The 17,922-nt window shown below is 42.1% G+C and overlaps 1 protein-coding gene across 12 annotated transcripts in view; it reads right to left on the reverse strand.

The window, feature by feature from the left end:
• The window catches only part of SH3PXD2A (SH3 and PX domains 2A), a 259,093-nt gene that overhangs the window by 58,033 nt on the left and 183,138 nt on the right, over positions 1 to 17,922 (reverse strand). For 10 of the 12 annotated variants that reach the window (XM_081006148.1, XM_081006151.1, XM_081006150.1 and 7 more), the window contains one exon: positions 15,865 to 15,996. In XM_081006148.1, coding sequence (XP_080862274.1) covers positions 15,865 to 15,996 — 132 coding nt within the window. The other 2 variants (XM_081006144.1, XM_081006146.1) reach the window with 2 other exon arrangements.

The following is a 17,922-nucleotide window of genomic DNA, read 5'->3' on the forward strand; positions in this document are numbered from 1 at the left end:
AGAAAAGGATGCATCTGTTGCCTGAGCTAAATGAGACTCCACACAATATGGTGCCTGTAATTTTTAAAAACAATGAAGGAGAGGAAACTGATAAAGCACCATTTAACATCTCCAACACTACCTAGTGCCATGAAGGAAGGAATGTCTCAGCATCTTAAAATCTTCAAAAAAGAAATAATGGAATACTGGGCAACACTGCTGAAGCTAAGTTAGGAAACCAACACACTTGGATTGAATCAACCAAAACCAATCCCAACTGAAACCAAATTATTTGGAAAGGGCACACTAGGTGTTGGGACCAAGGAATAATAACAACAACAACAACAACAACAACAACAACAACAACAACAACAACAAACTTGTAGTATAAGGTACCATAGGATGCCTTTTTTTTTTGCTTTTGCTACTTCACACTAGCACAACTTGTCATTGCCTGTTCCATATCTGAAAAAGGAAAGAGTTCCTTGAAAAGCTTTTGAAATGCTGAGATTAAACTGGTAAAAACACACACACACACACACAAAACTGGCTTTCAAAATTCCAGAATTCTATTTAAGATTTCAATTAAAACACCCTTTTCTGGCACCAATTTCTTTCCCCAGTTCTCAACCACCTGGCAATAATCTAGCCCCTAAAGTAGAAATACAAATGAATGCCCAAATTAAGCAGAGCCAAAAGCTTGCTAGAGAATTTAATCTCTTCCAAGTTGAATTTTGGAATTTGTCCTCCATTCTTTCCTACAACATTATACATTTTCCCCCCTGACAGCTTGCAGATTTACAGCTGTTCCCAGATATTGTTCCATTCTTGAATAAAATTGTACCTTCCCCACAAGCAAATGAAAAAGGGTTTTGCAATGGGTGGCAAGTATTAATGCTCACAGAGTGCTCTACTTGACTGTACAGGGGCTCTCAACAGAGCAGGAGCTTCTAAAAACTACATCAGATGGAAACTCAGAATAGCAGCAATGGGGTACCGGGAGAAACAGTCCTGACTTTTCTATGACCTACTCCCCATGGGGAAAACTCGAGAAGGCGAAGAGTCAAGCTGTGCACGCCTGATAGCCCACACTAATTCTACAATAGTTCCACCAGAAACATGAACCAGCAAGAGAGCAATACAGATTAAAACATGCTCTCCAGATTCATGGGGTGCGTAATACTGGGTGTCTACCAAGAGCACCTCCTATCTTCTTGGCGCCTCCCCTGCCACAAGCTGCTAAACATGCAGAGGAGAGTATTTGCAGCACATCAAAATAGCCCAGCTATGTTTAATGAAGCTCATACTGTATTTCAGAAGGACAAGGATTTTTTGAGAGGGGGTGGCAGAGAGAAGCAAAAAAGGGACCACACATGGGACTGAGCAATTTCCACTTTCTGGAAGTCTTTTCCCGTTAGGCATCTGTGTTATTCTTGACTCCTTAGTCTTAGATTGTTGGATACTTCAAGCATTCCTTCCATGGCACCACAGCCACAACGGCTGAAGATGTTTTAATGGGCCATGGAATCCCCAACCTTTCTACTGAACCTTTCCAGTTTCCACCAGATTTTCCTAGCTCAAATGTCACTGCATGAAAAGATCCAGCACAAACACAAGGAAATGCCCCCTAGTGGAATAATTTTAGAAATGAAAACTTGAAAAAGAAAAAGGGGTAACATCCAGAGTACTGTTATTACTAAAGCTGCTTCAGCAAACTTTTACCCAATTAGCTTGTTGTGTGTAATTGGCAAAGCACCTGCACAATAAACTGACTGAACTGGATAGCAGAAGATGCCATTTTGTCAAATGAGAAGCTGGGTTTGGACAGGGTAGATCTACTATAGATCAGAGGTGTATGGATTTAAAGGCAGCATTTGATTCTATTTTCTGTGTAAGACTTTGGAGGAAATTAGCCTCATCCAATATAGCCAAAATTGCTACTTTTTCTAATTAAAAGTTTGTATAATAATACCTGGCTGAAGGCATAATGTATTACAGAGGATATCTTACAGATCCTGTGCTATCTACCAAAGGGGTTAAGAAGGTTGCATCTTGCCTCCTATCCTGTTCAACCTATATAGAAATTTTATATATTTAATTGGGCTAACAATGACAATAAAAATGCACAACAGGCTGGTACAATAAAAACACCCTGAGTACGCTTTTATACATAGAATACAATAAAACCCAGTACTGCCATGGGTGGAATGAATCTTAAAGAATACTAATATAATGTATTATTGAATCAACCAAATCCATTGATAAGCAGAGGGATGTGAGACCATGTGCTTCTTTATTAGCACTTGTAATAACATCAAACCAAACCTCTGCAAATCTACCTTTTTACACTGTTGAGTTTCCATCATTGCATATTTATCATACCTTTAAGCTGGTCACACACAAAACTGTTTTAATGTATAGAAATTTTACTGCAAATTTTACTGCAAAAAGTAGATCCGAGGAGAATATTGTGGGACATTTTCCATATATTGTCAAAACAAACACATTAAGGGCGAACTATAGGAAAACCAAGTTAATGGTATGGATGGATGGTACTCAAATACCATTAATTCTGATCCACTGCTTTATAGGAAAGGATAATTGTAAAAACACAACCCTACAGATTAAAGCAATTAAGAAAATCCTTCAGTTCCAGATGTTATTATCCATGGTGCTAGTTAATTCATTCTCTGTTTCTTAGACATTTCAGACATTCACAATGTATATTTTTTTTACTATTCTATCTGCCACACACACCAAACAGTCCACTGAGACTATGCAAGTTGGTTTGTTAGCTATTTTGTACAACTCTAGGTTTTCACTCTTCTTCAATATGGTTGTTAGCCTAAAGTCTTTATACAAACCCAAACAGGCTCTAGAACTCTTTTCACATAAGAAAAGTCTACACATTGACTTCACATAGTATCACAGCTTTGGAATGGCCACTCCAGAAAAGCCAGCAATTTCACATCATTAGTGCTGAGGAAGGCAAAATTCCAGCCCTATCTATGCAATTTGCAATCTTGGGTTACAGCCCTAGCTATTTCTGAAGGAAGCCAAGAGTTAGGAGAGAGTCCGAATTAAATGATCCAATGATTTTTATTTTTATTTTTTAAACTTTAGCTGATCGGGGGAGGAGGGACTTCAATTGTTCTAATAGGGTTCCCAGCCACGTAATAAAATGCACAAATCTAGGTGGATTGAACAGATGGTTTAAGAATAGATATTTCAAGAAACAACCAGTAAAGAGGATGCATGGCAGATCAGATAGATGGCAGATGAGAATGGCATAGTTGGTGAACTCCATACTAGAAGTGCTTCACTCCTAAGATGAGAACACTGAGGTTCAAAATGCATCACCCTGCTAGGCTGTACTCTTAGCCCTGAATAAACCTTCATCTGCTAACTCCAAGTGTGGGAAGAGGATGCAACTTCTCAGTGCTGAGGGTAGGGTGGCCACTTCTGCATTGCCCCCAAAGAGAAAATGCACTACAAAAAGAGGAAATCACTTTGCACTAAATTTGCATAAGCAAATTTACATTTATAGTGCATAGGTGCAAATTTAGAAAGAATTACTGTATCATTATTAGAAATATAATTCATTACACCATAATGATGAAGACTATGTGCTCGCCAACATTTGTCCTGCCACTTTCCCCCAGGAAAACCCACTGTTTACCACTGTATCGAAACAAATGTCAATCGTTTTTCCTGCGGATTGACATTTGTTCTGATTTAGTGATGTATGGAAGTGAGAGCTGGACCATAAAAAAGGCTGATCACCAAAGAATTGATGCTTTTGAATTATGGTGCTGGAGGAGACTCTTGAGAGTCCCATGGACTGCAAGAAGATCAAACCTATCCATTCTTAAGGAAATCAGCCATGAGTGCTCACTGGAAGGACAGATCCTGAAGCTGAGGGTCCAATACTTTGGCCAACTCATGAGAAGAGAAGACTCCCTGGAAAAGACCCTGACGTTGGGAGAGACTGAGGGCACAAGGAGAAGGGGACGACAGAGGACGAGATGTTGGATAGTGTTCTCGAAGCTACCAGCATGAGTTTGACTATACTGCGGGAGGCAGTGGAAGACAGGAGTGCCTGGCGTGCTCTGGTCCATGGGGTCACGAAGAGTCGGACACGACTAAACGACTAAACAACAACAACAAGTGATAAATAGTCGGTTTTCACAGTGAAAGCAGTAGGACAAATGAAAACCCACTCGGACCTGTGCGTAGAAAGCATGGGACAAGAAGAAGGGTGGACAAGCCCTGCAATAGGTTACTCTTGTGCCTGTTCAGTCTGATCCCAGGTGCTAACTTCCTTGCTCTCCTTTATCTTTAAACCATGTGGAATGGACAGCTGTTCAAACAAGTGGACTATACTCTGTAAAGGGAAGGGAAGGGGGAAGGCAAGGCAGAGAGGCTTTGCTTTTCATGCACATGTTCCAGAGATGCACTCTTAACATGACTGACTTGACAAATCAGTTTGGGCTCATCTTATAAACTCTGCAAACCTTAATAAAACTTTACCCACTTTGTTCACTCTACTGTTAAGTCCATCCTCTATGTTCTGTTGCAACTTGTGATACCAGAAGAAGATAAGAAAAACTGAGGGAGCAGGACATTAGACATAAGCAGAGGGCTTTCCTGGATTCCTTGTCCTCCCTAATGTTCACCCTGCCTTTTGCTGCATAAGGAATTTGGGGGGTACGCTAAGAGTGGAGCAGAGTGATGCATCAGCCATGCTGGTTTGTCTGTCTGTGAGTGATATTAACCATCTGTGCACTAATTTAATAGAAGTAGTATTCCCTGAAGTGGGAGGGGAAGAGGAAGAGAAATCCAAGGAAGATTTCTTTACTGACCACCCCACCCCAGCTATGAAGTTAATAAGCTGTGGCTGTTTAACAAGCATGTGTTTATGTCAAAAAGAACTAAGTAATTGTGTTGCTGGGAAGACAAAAACCTACCATATAAACCAAGAAAGAGAGAAAAGTACTGGAGAGAAAGGACACATATTTCTGGTTGCAATTGAAACCAGTCTGCTAATGATTGCAGGTTCTTTGACTGCCAATGCATTATTGAAACTGCTTATTTGCTGTGCAGCCCAGGGGAAAATAAAACCAACACAGCACGCTTTATTAATCTTGTCCTCATCTGACATAAAAATGCACCATCCGTCTTTTATTTGATATTTGCAGACCAATTTGTCAAAACAAGCATGCAGATAAGTCATTAATCATTTCCTCTGATTAAACAGAAGAAAGGGTTGGAAATCAGCTGACGTATCTTTTAAATCAGTGAGGAAAATCTTAAGGTTTAAAAAAACTTTACTTGAAGGGGAAAAGGGGAACACACCCCCTTGCAAAAAAGCTTTATGATGTAACTAGAGCCCATCAAAACAATAGTTTATTACTATTTATTATTATTATTATTAAAGGTTTTCCTCATTTACGAAAGCTCATTGTGTCTTTCTTCAGGTTGTGTTTTCTACAGATCAGTTACATTTGTTGTGAGACAATAGTTTTTCAGATGCTGTAACTCTAGAAATCTAATCCACAAAGTAATTACCAAAGGGAATGGGAATCCTTTGTAATATCCCTTAGATCTTTCCGGGTCTTGCTCTCTCAACAAAACTGCTGAGCTGGTGACCTATTTGGCGGATATATAAACCCAATCATTATAACATTAGAGTGTTTTAATATAGAAAGCAGATTTTTCCTGGGGAGGTTTCAAGGTCCCCAAGCTGGCAATAGTTCCATAAACAGAGGGGAAAATGTGTAAGGGAGTCTGGTGGGGGGAGAGAGGCCCAGGCATACAATTTTTTCCCTTTTGAGCTGCCAGCCTGAGCAGTTGTGGATTTCTCCATGAGAAGTGGGAACAAGGAGCCAAAAAAACCTTGACAATTGGAAGGAGCCAGAAGTGAAAATGAAGGGAGAAATTAAAATTAAGTAATGAAGTTTCCAGTTAGACTTTTCCAACCAAGGGCTGGAAGATGAGAATGTGGAAATATCTATATGCTGCCACATTGCATAGTGGAGGTCTCATGCCTCTCTGAACAGATTTCTTATACAAAAGTCATCTTTGAAATGCATCTACATAAGCCTTTTCTTTAAACAGGGATCAGGTGCAACACCACATCTTTGGTTCCCTTTACCTATCCCAATTTAACAAGTGGAATGGTTTGTTTCTTGAAATGGAAGGTTTGGGAACATAAGACTTGGGCAGAGTTAGACAAATAGATTATATCTGGGATTAACAGTGTGGTACCCATGGTAGCAATGATGGTCTTGAGAATTTTCTGAGCTCTCCTCCCGGCTTGCTGCCCCCTTTGTTATGAGATGGTAAGGGTGGTTGACATCCTCCTCCCCACTTCCTGGACAGTACCTATGTACTAAGGTACTACAGTGGTACCTCTGGATGCGAACGGGATCCATTCTGGAGCCCTGTTCGCACCCTGAAGCAAACGCAACCCGCGTGCGCAGGTCGTGATTCGCCGCTTCCGTGCATGCACGTGACGTCATTTTGAGCATCTGCACATGCGTGAGCGGCGAAACCTAGAAGTAATGTGCTCCGTTACTTCCAGGTCGCCGCAGAGCGCAACCCGAAAATGCTTAACCTGAAGCTACTTCAACCCGAGGTATGACTGTATGCACTAAGCTAAGGAAGGAAGTTAGAAGAGTGATGCTCTTTCCCAGCTTCCTCTTTCTGTTCTATGTGCTTTTCAATGCTTAGATTGACACTGGAGCAGGGGAAGCAAAGTGGACCACTGTTTTTGTGGTGCTGCAAGGTCTACCCCTTTAAGCTTCAGTTTAAACTTCAGGTGGTTTTGTGGGGGCCCTGTGTGAAATCATGCAAATTCAAGAAGATTGATTTTCTGAGGGTTCTAAATTAAAGCATCCCCCCCACACACACAAAAAAGAGAGACAGAAAATGACTGAGAGGATGGAGAGGAAATAAGGAACAAGAAGCAGGTGCCTTCAGTAATCCCTCAAAAATCCAAATGCGCCCACAGGCTCAAAACATTTAGTGATCTAGTTCAGTACTGTCTATACACAGATTAGCAGTTGTCAGGTTTTCTGATAGAAGTCTTTCTTCAGAATCTAAAAACGCAGGGGAAAGGGGCTGGGAGCTTCTGCATGCAATATGTATTTTACTGATTGATTTATAAAAAATATTTATAAACCATCCACTCATATAAAGTATCAAGCTGTCAGGAGAAAGCGAGCAGTAAATCACACCGTGCAAGTTGGAGTTAAGTCTTTATTAGCAAAAACACGTTCTGCACAGTAATGTCAGGCCTAATGAGCACAGCAACTCATCTCCAGTAGGTCTTGCCCCCATGAAGCACAAAGTTTTAGGAACAAACTTTTTGGTGAATAACCAAAAATCAGGGATCTCAAACTTGTTAACCAAAAACACAAAAGAGCTTATTCTGTAATCTCCACCATGCATTACATCTCCTTCCATCACCTGGAATTCACATCAACTATCAATAGGTTATATGGCCCTAGAGGCCACTATCTCCACTTCACTTCCTGGCTTGGGTGGCTCAGCAATGCCAGAAGACCACTCTTGTATCGGAAACTAAAAACAAAGTTGCACATGAAGTGCAAACACAGATCACCAATGAGGAAGGAAAGAGTTCCGCTTTGGACATTATGGAGAAATACGAAGCACAGATCACCCATGCTTTTGCCATTTCCCCAGCTTCTCTTCATCAACAAAAGTCACCCCAAATGAGAACTGAAAATATCAACTGCTTCCAAAACAACATTATCAAATGTATTCACCACTTGGGCACTAGTCATGCAACATAGCCTCGTTGATCTGAATGTCATATCTTGGCTAGTTGGGAGCAACTATTTGTGCAGAACAGGCAAGTACCACTTGTGACTGACCAAGCCAAATGCAGCCTACCCGGGACCTAAGCTTGTATTTCTATCTGTCCAGACTGCAGACACAGACGTGGTTTGGCACCTGTTAGGCCAAAGTATGTGAGCAGGTGTGCTATGTTCAGCAGATCTGGTACTGATACAACATGTAACCAAGTAACACTGTCTCCACGTTCAAAACAGGGCTTTCATTTTATCCACCTTCAGGCAGGAAAGTATTGGATGTGTTTACAAAAAACAGTGGATGGACACTCTTCAGGAAGTGTAGCAGAGGTGGGAAAATTGTCTGGCTGTAACTACCATCATCCCTGACCACTGGCTATGATGACTGGGGCTGATGGAAGCAGTAGTCCAACGACATCTGGAAGGCACCAGGTTCCCCATCCCTGCTCTTTAGAATAACTAAAGTGCCCTATACTTTATGCATCATTTCCTCATAAAAATAAGCTATAACCTATTATGACTGGAATGGCCCAATGTTTACTCCTAGCTCCTAAATATCTGCTTTTTGGACAAAGGAGTCCCTTTCCTATAATTCTTTGTAACTTTCACAAACACTTATCCAAGATAATTTTCATTACTAAAATAACCAAAGACAAAAACAAATTCTCTGCTCTGTGGGTGGCACTGGGGAGCTCTGGTCTGCAGCCAAGTCTCTTTCTCCTGTGTGTTTGTATGTTTAAAATATGTTCTAACATCCTTCCACGTTCTTCCGAGTTCCAGTAAAAATTGAAACATCACAAGACCATTGCATGACACAGTAAAATATGCATGTCCATCTTGAGTAATTTTGGCGTGACACTGCCATCTGTGTTGCATATGATTAGGATTCAAGTTGAACATAATGCAAGAACATCTAATGAGGCTGCTCCCTTTGGAGAAGTCATGAGAGTAAAGTTGTTTGGAGGGGTGCATGCTACCAAGCATGATAATGGAGCTCTGCTGGGGAGTACAAGCCTGCATTTTAAACCCAGAGAAACCTGATAGCAAAAAGTTAAGTGTGTTGGAACCATTTCCATGGGGGTTACACTCAAGGCCATGACTGTACAAATCAACATAAGGTAAAGGACCCCTGGATGGTTAAGTCCAGTTAAAGATGACTATGGGATGCGGCACTCATCTCGCTTCAGGCTAGGGAGCCGGTGTTTTTCCACAGACAGCTTTTCGGGTCCTGTGGCCAGCATGACTAAACCACTTCTGCTGCATGGAGCACCATGACGAATGCCGGAGCACATGGAAATGCAGTTTACTCTCCCACCACAGCGGTATCTATTTATCTACTTGCATTGGTATGCTTTCGAACTGCTAGGTTGGCAGGATGTGGGTGGTGCTGTGGTCTAAACTACTGAGCCTCTTGGGCTTGCCAATCAGAAGGTCGGCGGTTCGAATCCGTGTAACGGGGTGAGCTCCCATTACTCTGTCCTAGCTTCTGCCAACAATTCAACATACAGCCCTTATGAGACCTAACCTGTCTTGGCGTAAACCATTTGCACTGCTCACAATAGGGTTGCTTCTAGGCAACCTGTACATTGAGAATTCACTCTGATATGTTTGGACAAAGTTTTCATGGAGGTTGAACAATATTAGCTGCTTATCAAGCATTGATTATAATAGTTTGTGGGGAACTTATACAATGTGCATCAAGCAGTTGTTATCTCACACTTCCAGTACATTTCCCCATCATTTTCCTTATTACATTTGAGGTGGGCAGGGAAGCAGGCTTCTTGTGCAGGAGCACCAACTATAATTGTGTAACCTAAATTTCCCATCATGTGGTTGAATACCACCGGAAAATACCAACAGATTGCAAGTGCCTTAGGTTATAAAAATCCAGTCCTTATGACAAGCACACTTAGGGAAAGTGAAGGATTCTCAAAATTTATTTATGCTCCCACCTTTCCAAGTTCACCTGCCTTTGTTGGACAAGGCTGAAGTCAGCACACCAATTAGTCTCAAACTTGGTTTAAAGTTTGTGAGGGGCAAAGAACTGTACAATGACACTTCCAGCATTAATACCTCTGTTATCATAAATATATTATTTTCCATCAATTACTTGTCCTTGTTCAATAACTCCATGCCAGTGCCAAGCCAGCAAAGCAGGCAGACAAGGAAGTTTGTCTCTTAAAAGAGGACGGGGGGGGGGGGGAAGCAAAGCTAGCATCCTGGAGCAGTGATATAATAAGCAGTTTCATATTTTTTGTTAAGAGAGTCTCAAATCAAAGCACTTTCCTGGTAGCCAGATAGCATTTCTTCCTCTGGGACAAGGCAGCCCTGGGACAGCCAGACAGCTGCCCCACATAACCCATCAGATATTTAAACACCTCACAATCCCTTCTCTACTTTCTTGGAGCAAAGGAATGTCAACAGAATTAACTGTTCGCTGAAGCTTGATCATCTGAAATATATCAGCTTTCCAGCCACTGTGTTATAGCCTAAGGCACAACTAGAGCAGATCTCTTCCCATCTAGCATCCTCCCAGCCTTCCAGCTGATAGAGTGTGACAGGAGGTTAAAGTGACAAGGAGAGAGAGAAAGGGAAGAGTTAACTTTACATGGCCATACCCAATGGGCATATAAAGATTCATTTTACTTCTCATTCACCACTTTTAAAAACTAATCCTCTGGCACAGTACAAGGCAACTTTCCACGCAGATCAACTGTAACCTCTCCAATCTGATCTCAGAAGGAATGAGGTGTGATGAAAACTCAGTTACCTAGCGACTAGTACCAATCATTTCACTTCCAGCTGCAATTAAGCATATTGCTTTATCCTATAATGGCACTCCCTGCTGCCAGGCAATAACCAACCAAAACAGGAAAACCCTTCCAAAATGAACTGGGGTGGTCTAAATCCCTTACTCAAGAAGTTAGCTCAAATTGTTTATATACTAACCAACAGTGTTTTAACTGTATACAAGACTTGTGCAACAAACTGGAAAAGTCAGCAAGGCTCACACAAGACCACTGAAGACTACTGACTATCTCACTTTCTAGACTATCTCAACCAGGTAAGTTGGAGGAGGAGCACATAACAGACCCAGTAGCCAACACTTACTTCTGGAAGCAAGGCTGCTGTAGGAAGAACATGCCCGTACTCATCTTAACTCCTGGAGTCTAAATGTTTTGTAGCCATTATTGTCAAGTACCCCTCCAACACAAGTGGGTAGGACAAATAGAACAAAATTTAGTAAGGCAGTGATCCTTGCCAAACTTACATGGGAGTAAGCCTCATTGAATGAAACACGGCTTTCTTTTGAGTAGATCTCTTTAGTGTTGCAGTCCAAGACCCAGTGCATGTCAAAAACAGTGACAGAAGGGGGGGGGGAATCTGTGCCACAGAATTCTCTTGATTGCTTCTAGGGGCATATCCTAACTCAACAGTTAGTTTATGGGAATGGGATGTTCCCTATTGAATAAATGAAAGTTCCAGAAAGGTTACAGAAGAGTTAAGAGTCATCTTCTGATATGGGTAAAGACCTATTTATCAACTGCTACAGGGCAAATGCAGCCAGGGTTCTGCTTAGTCTTAACACATTCACTCATCTCAGCTATCTGCCAATCTCCGATTCCCACCACCCTTCTAAGTAATACCCCTCCCCACCTTCTCAATATATAGAAGGATCTGGTAACTTCTGTTTCAGTGTATCTGAAGAAGTGTGCATGCACACGAAAGCTTATACCAAGAACTAACTTAGTTGGTCTTTAAGGTGCTACAGGAAGGAATTTTTTTATTTCGACTATGGCAGACCAACACGGCTACCCATCTGTAACCACATTCACACTCGTTCAGTATTCATTCTGGCAGGGCTTTGCCTTGCCTAGTCTGACCCTTTAAGATACCAAAGTTCACTCAATCATCTCCAAGATGATAATCATGTGTCCCCTAAGCTTTGTTATATTAGTTTGCCTAGTATAAGATTAGTTAGACCAACATTCTGGCTTTGTATTAGGCTGAAAAGTGAAACCTGCCAGAGCCATTCAAAAAACTTAATGCACCAATATGGATTTGGCCTTGAGGCAAGTCTCTCTCCCCAAACTGCGCAACATCAGTGGGCAACCTCCAAAACTCATCCACCTTGCCGCTTGCTTCTTTCTTTAGCAAAAACACTGCACCAGAAAACACACACATAAGCAAACCTTCTGAAAGGTCATATCCAGAGAGTATATTTCTATATATCTTAAAATGTGGAGTATGATGCATTGACTGCCTTGAGTGGAAAGAATGCATTTCTTTCCCTTACTTTTAAGGTAAGATGACTTTAGGTACAAGTCCTCTGCAGCCATGAGGAAGAATATTTAAAATAATTATCTTTTACATGCCTATGGAAACAATGCAATGGCCACAAGAAACTCATCCACATCTCCCTGTGCAGTAGCTATCTGCTACTCAGCAGAAAGAGGCAGTGTACAGAAAAAGAAAAGAAAAAAGAAAAAGAAAAATACGCTGCACCATAAAATGATAGATCACAACAAAAAGACAAACAACGGAATTTAACACAAAGGTGGCATCTTGACTAGAGTTTCCACTTAGGACCATTGGGGATGTGTGTGTGAATCATGTGACAAATGGTTGGCAGTTTCACTGCAAAGAAACAACCTGAAAGACAGACTTTACATTCTAAAGAAGTGCCAGAGCAAATTCCCTTGTTTGCCTGGAGTCTGACTCTTCTTCCATTACTTGGACATTCTGGATCCTCATTGTTTGTTATATGTGAAACAATAGCCAAGACCAGAAGAATAGTGGGAGTCAGACAGTCCCTCCATAAAGGGATGGAGAAGCTCTCTGGAATTGCCCAGTTGGCTGCCAGATGGTCATTCTTTTAAGGGTTCCCCTCACTACACTGGGAAGATGCTGCCATAACCAGGCTTCCGCCCATCTTTCTCCTTCCATTTTTGTCCTCCTTTATCACTCTGTCCCTCAAAGCAAGAGTTTAATTTTAAAGCATTGTGTGTCTGCCCCCCATACCTCTTCCCTAATGCTCCCTTCATTTCACACATGTGCATTTGTAATTGGTCCAGCCTTCTCTCACTTTCACTTCTCTGCTATGATGGGGGTGGAAAATGTTTCACAGCAGAAATTCTTCTAGTTTTGTTTTTTTCCAGAAAAACAAGTTTTGTAACTTCGTTAACAACAATAAATGCACACCCATTTCAAACATAGTATCAAGCTACCTTGGCAATTCTAAAGGTTTTAGCTTTGGTTACTAAACACAAGTAAGATAAATCCGATCCCTAAATCCGATCCCTCTCTAGGACATCAGGAGATTTCCCAAAACTAAAAAAATTCCAAGGAAAATTGTTCTGTGCAAATTACCCACGTTTGCATAGGAAACTTTTCAAAAATTTTCCATTTCAAATTTTTCACTACTTCCGGGCCTTCTGCTATTCAGCTTCCTAGCAGGGGCAAACTAAGACATTGTGCTTCCTGCGGCAAACGCAAAAGATAGCACCCTCTCTCTGCTCTATGCGCAGAAACTGAGCAGAATGTCACATCCACACCACACATTTAAAGCACATCTAAAGCACACCGCTTCCAGCAAAGAATCCTGGGAACCACAGTTTGCTCCTTACAGAGCTACAATTCTCAACACCCTTGACAAACTACAGTTTCCAGGAGTAGTGGAATGCGGCCTTAGCTGAATCTTACTTCAACAGTGGTCATGGGACAACATCCTCCACTGAATCCAAGTGTAGCAGGCTAGCTAGCCGGGGGGGGGGGGGCGTGTAATAGGGCAAGCTGTACATTACACACAGCTTTTGCCTCCTCCAACATCTTGCTGTTGTCCCCACCCCCCAAGCATCCACCACCTGAGGTGGTTGCCTCACTCTGCCTCCTGTATGTTTTGAACATAGCCGTATGCATCAGTTATGTTATGGATAGTGGCTAGTAGACTCTTGGTTTGCTGATAATGACTCTAATCAATCCTTTATTCTGGAATATTGTATAATGGTATAGTGGTCACTTTTGAAGTGTAGAAGCTCATTATGACAGCCTCCCAAGGACAGTTCGATAATGGAGGCTGCTGTGTTGATCCTATGCATAGTTACTTGTGGTGAATATGCTCTATTGAACTGGGGATTACTTCTGACTGCACAGGCTCGACTCATAACACACTGAGCTTTAACAAGAGATCTCAGCCAACTGAAAAGACAGCCTGTAGCTTATGATTAGGAGGGCAAAAACAATATTCCAATGAAGTGTTACCAGTGCTTTTTTCTCTGGGGGGATGCAAGGGTACGCATACCCCTAAACATTTTGTGAATCTAAGTTTGGCCTCATTAAGGGGCAGTATTTCAATATGAGTAGGAAAATGAGAGTACCCCTAAACTTTTTTTTAGGGGAAAAAGCACTGAGTGTTACCATTTAAACTACTAGCATGAAGCAGGAACCTCATCAAAGAAAAACACAGCATCTAGCCTCTGCTTGATTATTTCCCTTATTCTGTTATTTCCTCTGTGCTAGCCTCTTACAAACAAGCTTGTCCCCATTCACTTGTCTGAGCAAGGACAGACCATCAACCACCCTGGAACTCCAGCAGATTAAGTCATTGCTCCTGCACTGGGTTGGGGGGGGGGGATGCTGTAGAGCTACACTCCCACCTTTACCACAGTACTGGGACTATAGTCTTCTGTAGAAGATAATGGAAACCATGTTTTAAACCCTTGGCCAGAGTGTCTCAACCTACCACACTAGTTGCCCAATAAGCTTCCAACTTTTCTCAGAGCTGACCCCAAGGTATTTTATTGTGTGTGGCAAATGACAAGAGCACACACACCCAGCTCATGTGGAGAAGCTGGCCACACTGACCACTGAATCTTACTGCAACAGTGGTGATGGGACAACATCTACCACACCCAAGAGCAGCCTGTTAGCTTAGGGGTCACAGGGAAGGCTGCCTGGAAGGCACAGCTTTGTCCTCCAACAAGGGGAAATGCCAGTGGTGGAGTAAAGTCAGGTGGGTAAAGTCAGGGGGAGGTCAGAAAGAATGGCTAGTGTGAAGGTGGATGAAGAGACAGAAACTTGACTGAAGGTTAACTCTAAACTGCCAGGTAACATGTATTCAAGACTTTGGACATTTTTGTTTTGTCTGATAGCTTATTTAAAACTGCTATGTAGAGAAACAAAATCTAGGAATTGCCTGAAGAGCTTTGATGCTTTTCTCCCTTAAAAAAGGAACCCAGTCTTTGGCTTCCAAAAGGTCACACATGAACACCAATACTTTCTATCTGTTACATATACAGTCTTGGATTGATACATTTTATTAATTGGAGACTATAAGTGTGTATTTTAAAATCTCTGTGGTCTCTTGCTAGAAGGTTTCAGTTCAAATTGCATTGTTCATGGTCTAAACTACTAGATACATCTCATTACAACATAGAAGACAGATTGCTGTTAGCCAGTGAAACACTCAGAATGAATTACTTCACTGAGCAACGATAATACTTATTCGAAAATGAATTATATCAGTTAAAAGCAAATGTTACCCACACAACCACTTTTAAAAGCACTTTAAACCTTTCACTGCCATATAATCTATAAAGATCCTACCACCTCTCAATCCTTTGTGATTGGGTGAAAGGTTGAACTGCCATGCCAGGTTTTCATCCCCAGAGGAATATTTTTAAATAGTCCATCCAATAAATCCTTCAAAAATAGTGGCAAGTAATGGAAATACTGAGATCTTTTCCAGCAGAGAAACGGTATCATTCTTAGTAAATACATAGCATATGCTGTGTACATCCCCCTCCTCCACAACCCAAGACTTTCCATTAATGTATATTGGGTAATTAATGTACAGGCTTGGAATACATTCTTACAGCAAAAGGCAATATTTTGGCCCCAAGCCCAAACCAACTGGTGGGGGCAGGGGGAGAGAAGAGAGAAATCCCACCTCGAGTCAGGCACTCTACCAGATGCAATACATAAGATACATGAAGGACTGGAGGGAGAATGGAGAAAAGTACATATATATTTCTTTCAGAGTATGTCTTACCACTTTCATTCTTCTCTATCACATCCACCACCTCTCCAGCTTGCAGGCTGATCTCCGAGTTTTCCTGTTTCTCATAGTTAGACACCACCACATACTGGTCCAGGATCATAGGTTCAGAACTAGCGTCAGCACCTGGGGAAGGGAAAAAGCAAGCTGTGAGCCAGCTTCCAGCCATGGCTCCTCGAGAGCGACCTCTGTCCATCCGACTCATGATAGGCTGATTTGTCACCAATGCCAAGCCAATCAGAATACAACCTTGGCTCGCGGCATATCCCCAAATGGCTGGCCATATAGAAGAAGTTTCCTCTGGCCCACAGCTGAGTAGTACAGAAGAACATTGGAGACTGGTTGAAAAGGGGAGAAGGGGGAGGGGGGAAAAAACCACCCAAGAGTTTAACACAACAGCATATTGTTAGATAGCAAGCTGCAGGATGGAGTTTGAAAATAAACCTCTTTCCAACATGGTTGCCACACCATCCTTGTTCCCATTCAGAGAGAAAAATCCATCTCGGTCACAACCAGCATAAAAAAAAAGGTGGGGGGTTTGAAATCCAGGGCTGCCTCGCTAAATGGGAGGGCGGAAAAACACCCAAGTCCACAACTTCTCCCCGTCATAGGCTGAGCTCCTGCCTCGCTCTCACAGGCTCAAGCTAAGAGTCAAAAGGGGGGCTGTGGACGCCAATCATATTTGCCTCACGCTGCAGTCCTTAAATAGAAAACACATGAGCCGTGTTGAATAAGGGAGGTGGGGGTGGAGGAAGGGAAGAGGGGAGGGCGCAAAGGACTGTTTACTTGAAACAGAAGAAGAAGAAGAATTACAGCACCAGATTCCTGCTTACACAGTTCCCCTCTGCTCCGCTGCTCAAGCTCTTTCCAAATAAAACTCCCCCCCCCAGTGTGTCCCCCTGTTAAACCGAGATGTACATACAGAGTCATCTTTTTTTTGTGCAGCTGTAAAAAAAACCACAACACTTCGCATAGTAAGAGTCATTCTTCAAAGTTCTCTAAACCAACACAAAATGCTTACATTGGATTATTTCTCCCTGCCTCCACTCCCCAGCCACCCAGCTGAGCGATGCCCAGGCCTATTTCTTCCCCCCTGTGAAAGTCTTCCCATCTCACCCACCCCATCCATATTTTCTGGTTCATTTTCTCAGTCTTAATCGTATAGGTGTGTGTGGTGGTTGTTTTTTAAAGCAAAGGAACAAAAAAAAAAGTGTGTTCTGCCACCAGGGACGAAGGCTCACCCTTCCTGCCTTATAGCAACAAGCTGCTGCAGAAGCATGCCTGCCCCTTCGCTCATAAGTCACTCAGAAGATAAACAAGGCCCTTCCCCGCCCACTTCTAAACACCCACAGGAAAATCTGCCCCTGTACATTACTCCTCGGCGCCTGCAAGAAGAAATATGTGCTACAAAAGCATTTTTTAAGCCAGGGCTCTTCCCCCCACCCAGGACTCCACACACACACACACACACACGTCATGAACAAAAGAAAACCCTGAAGGAAGCCAAAACTTGTTCTCAAATGAGCTAGCAATCATTAAGCTTCATGAGAGACATTTACAAGATTGCATTCAGTTTGATGTGTGGATCAAAAGGGGCATTACCTCCAAGCACAGGATGGCATGCTTCTTGAATATCCCCACCTGGGCTCACAAGACACCTCATTATCAGTGGTCCGGTCACTTTACCGGACAATAGATGTCAAAATCCTCCTTACTCCTTGCAAGGGTGATATCACTGGCTAACAGTGGAAACCTATGCATGTTTACTAGGAAGTTACATCTGGAAAACCAGCACATAACTAGTAGTTACGGTGGTGACAGAGGACAGACCTCCATTTAAAGGTCTATCCAGTCCTCATCCAGTTTAAAAGATAATAAACCATATAAGGAGGGAGAGAAGCTGCGGTTAATGTATTATATATTTTGCAAATTTTTAAAGTTCTGGTGATGGTTTTTAGCTGCTTGGGTGCTCCTTGCATGCCAAAAACTGGGATAAAGAGAAAAACAAATATAAATATTGGAGAAAGAATTTAGTTAGGGGCAGCTTGGTGC

Source organism: Podarcis pityusensis, assembly GCF_964106645.2.
Source record: "Podarcis pityusensis genome assembly, chromosome: 5".
Lineage (NCBI taxonomy): Eukaryota > Metazoa > Chordata > Lepidosauria > Squamata > Lacertidae > Podarcis > Podarcis pityusensis.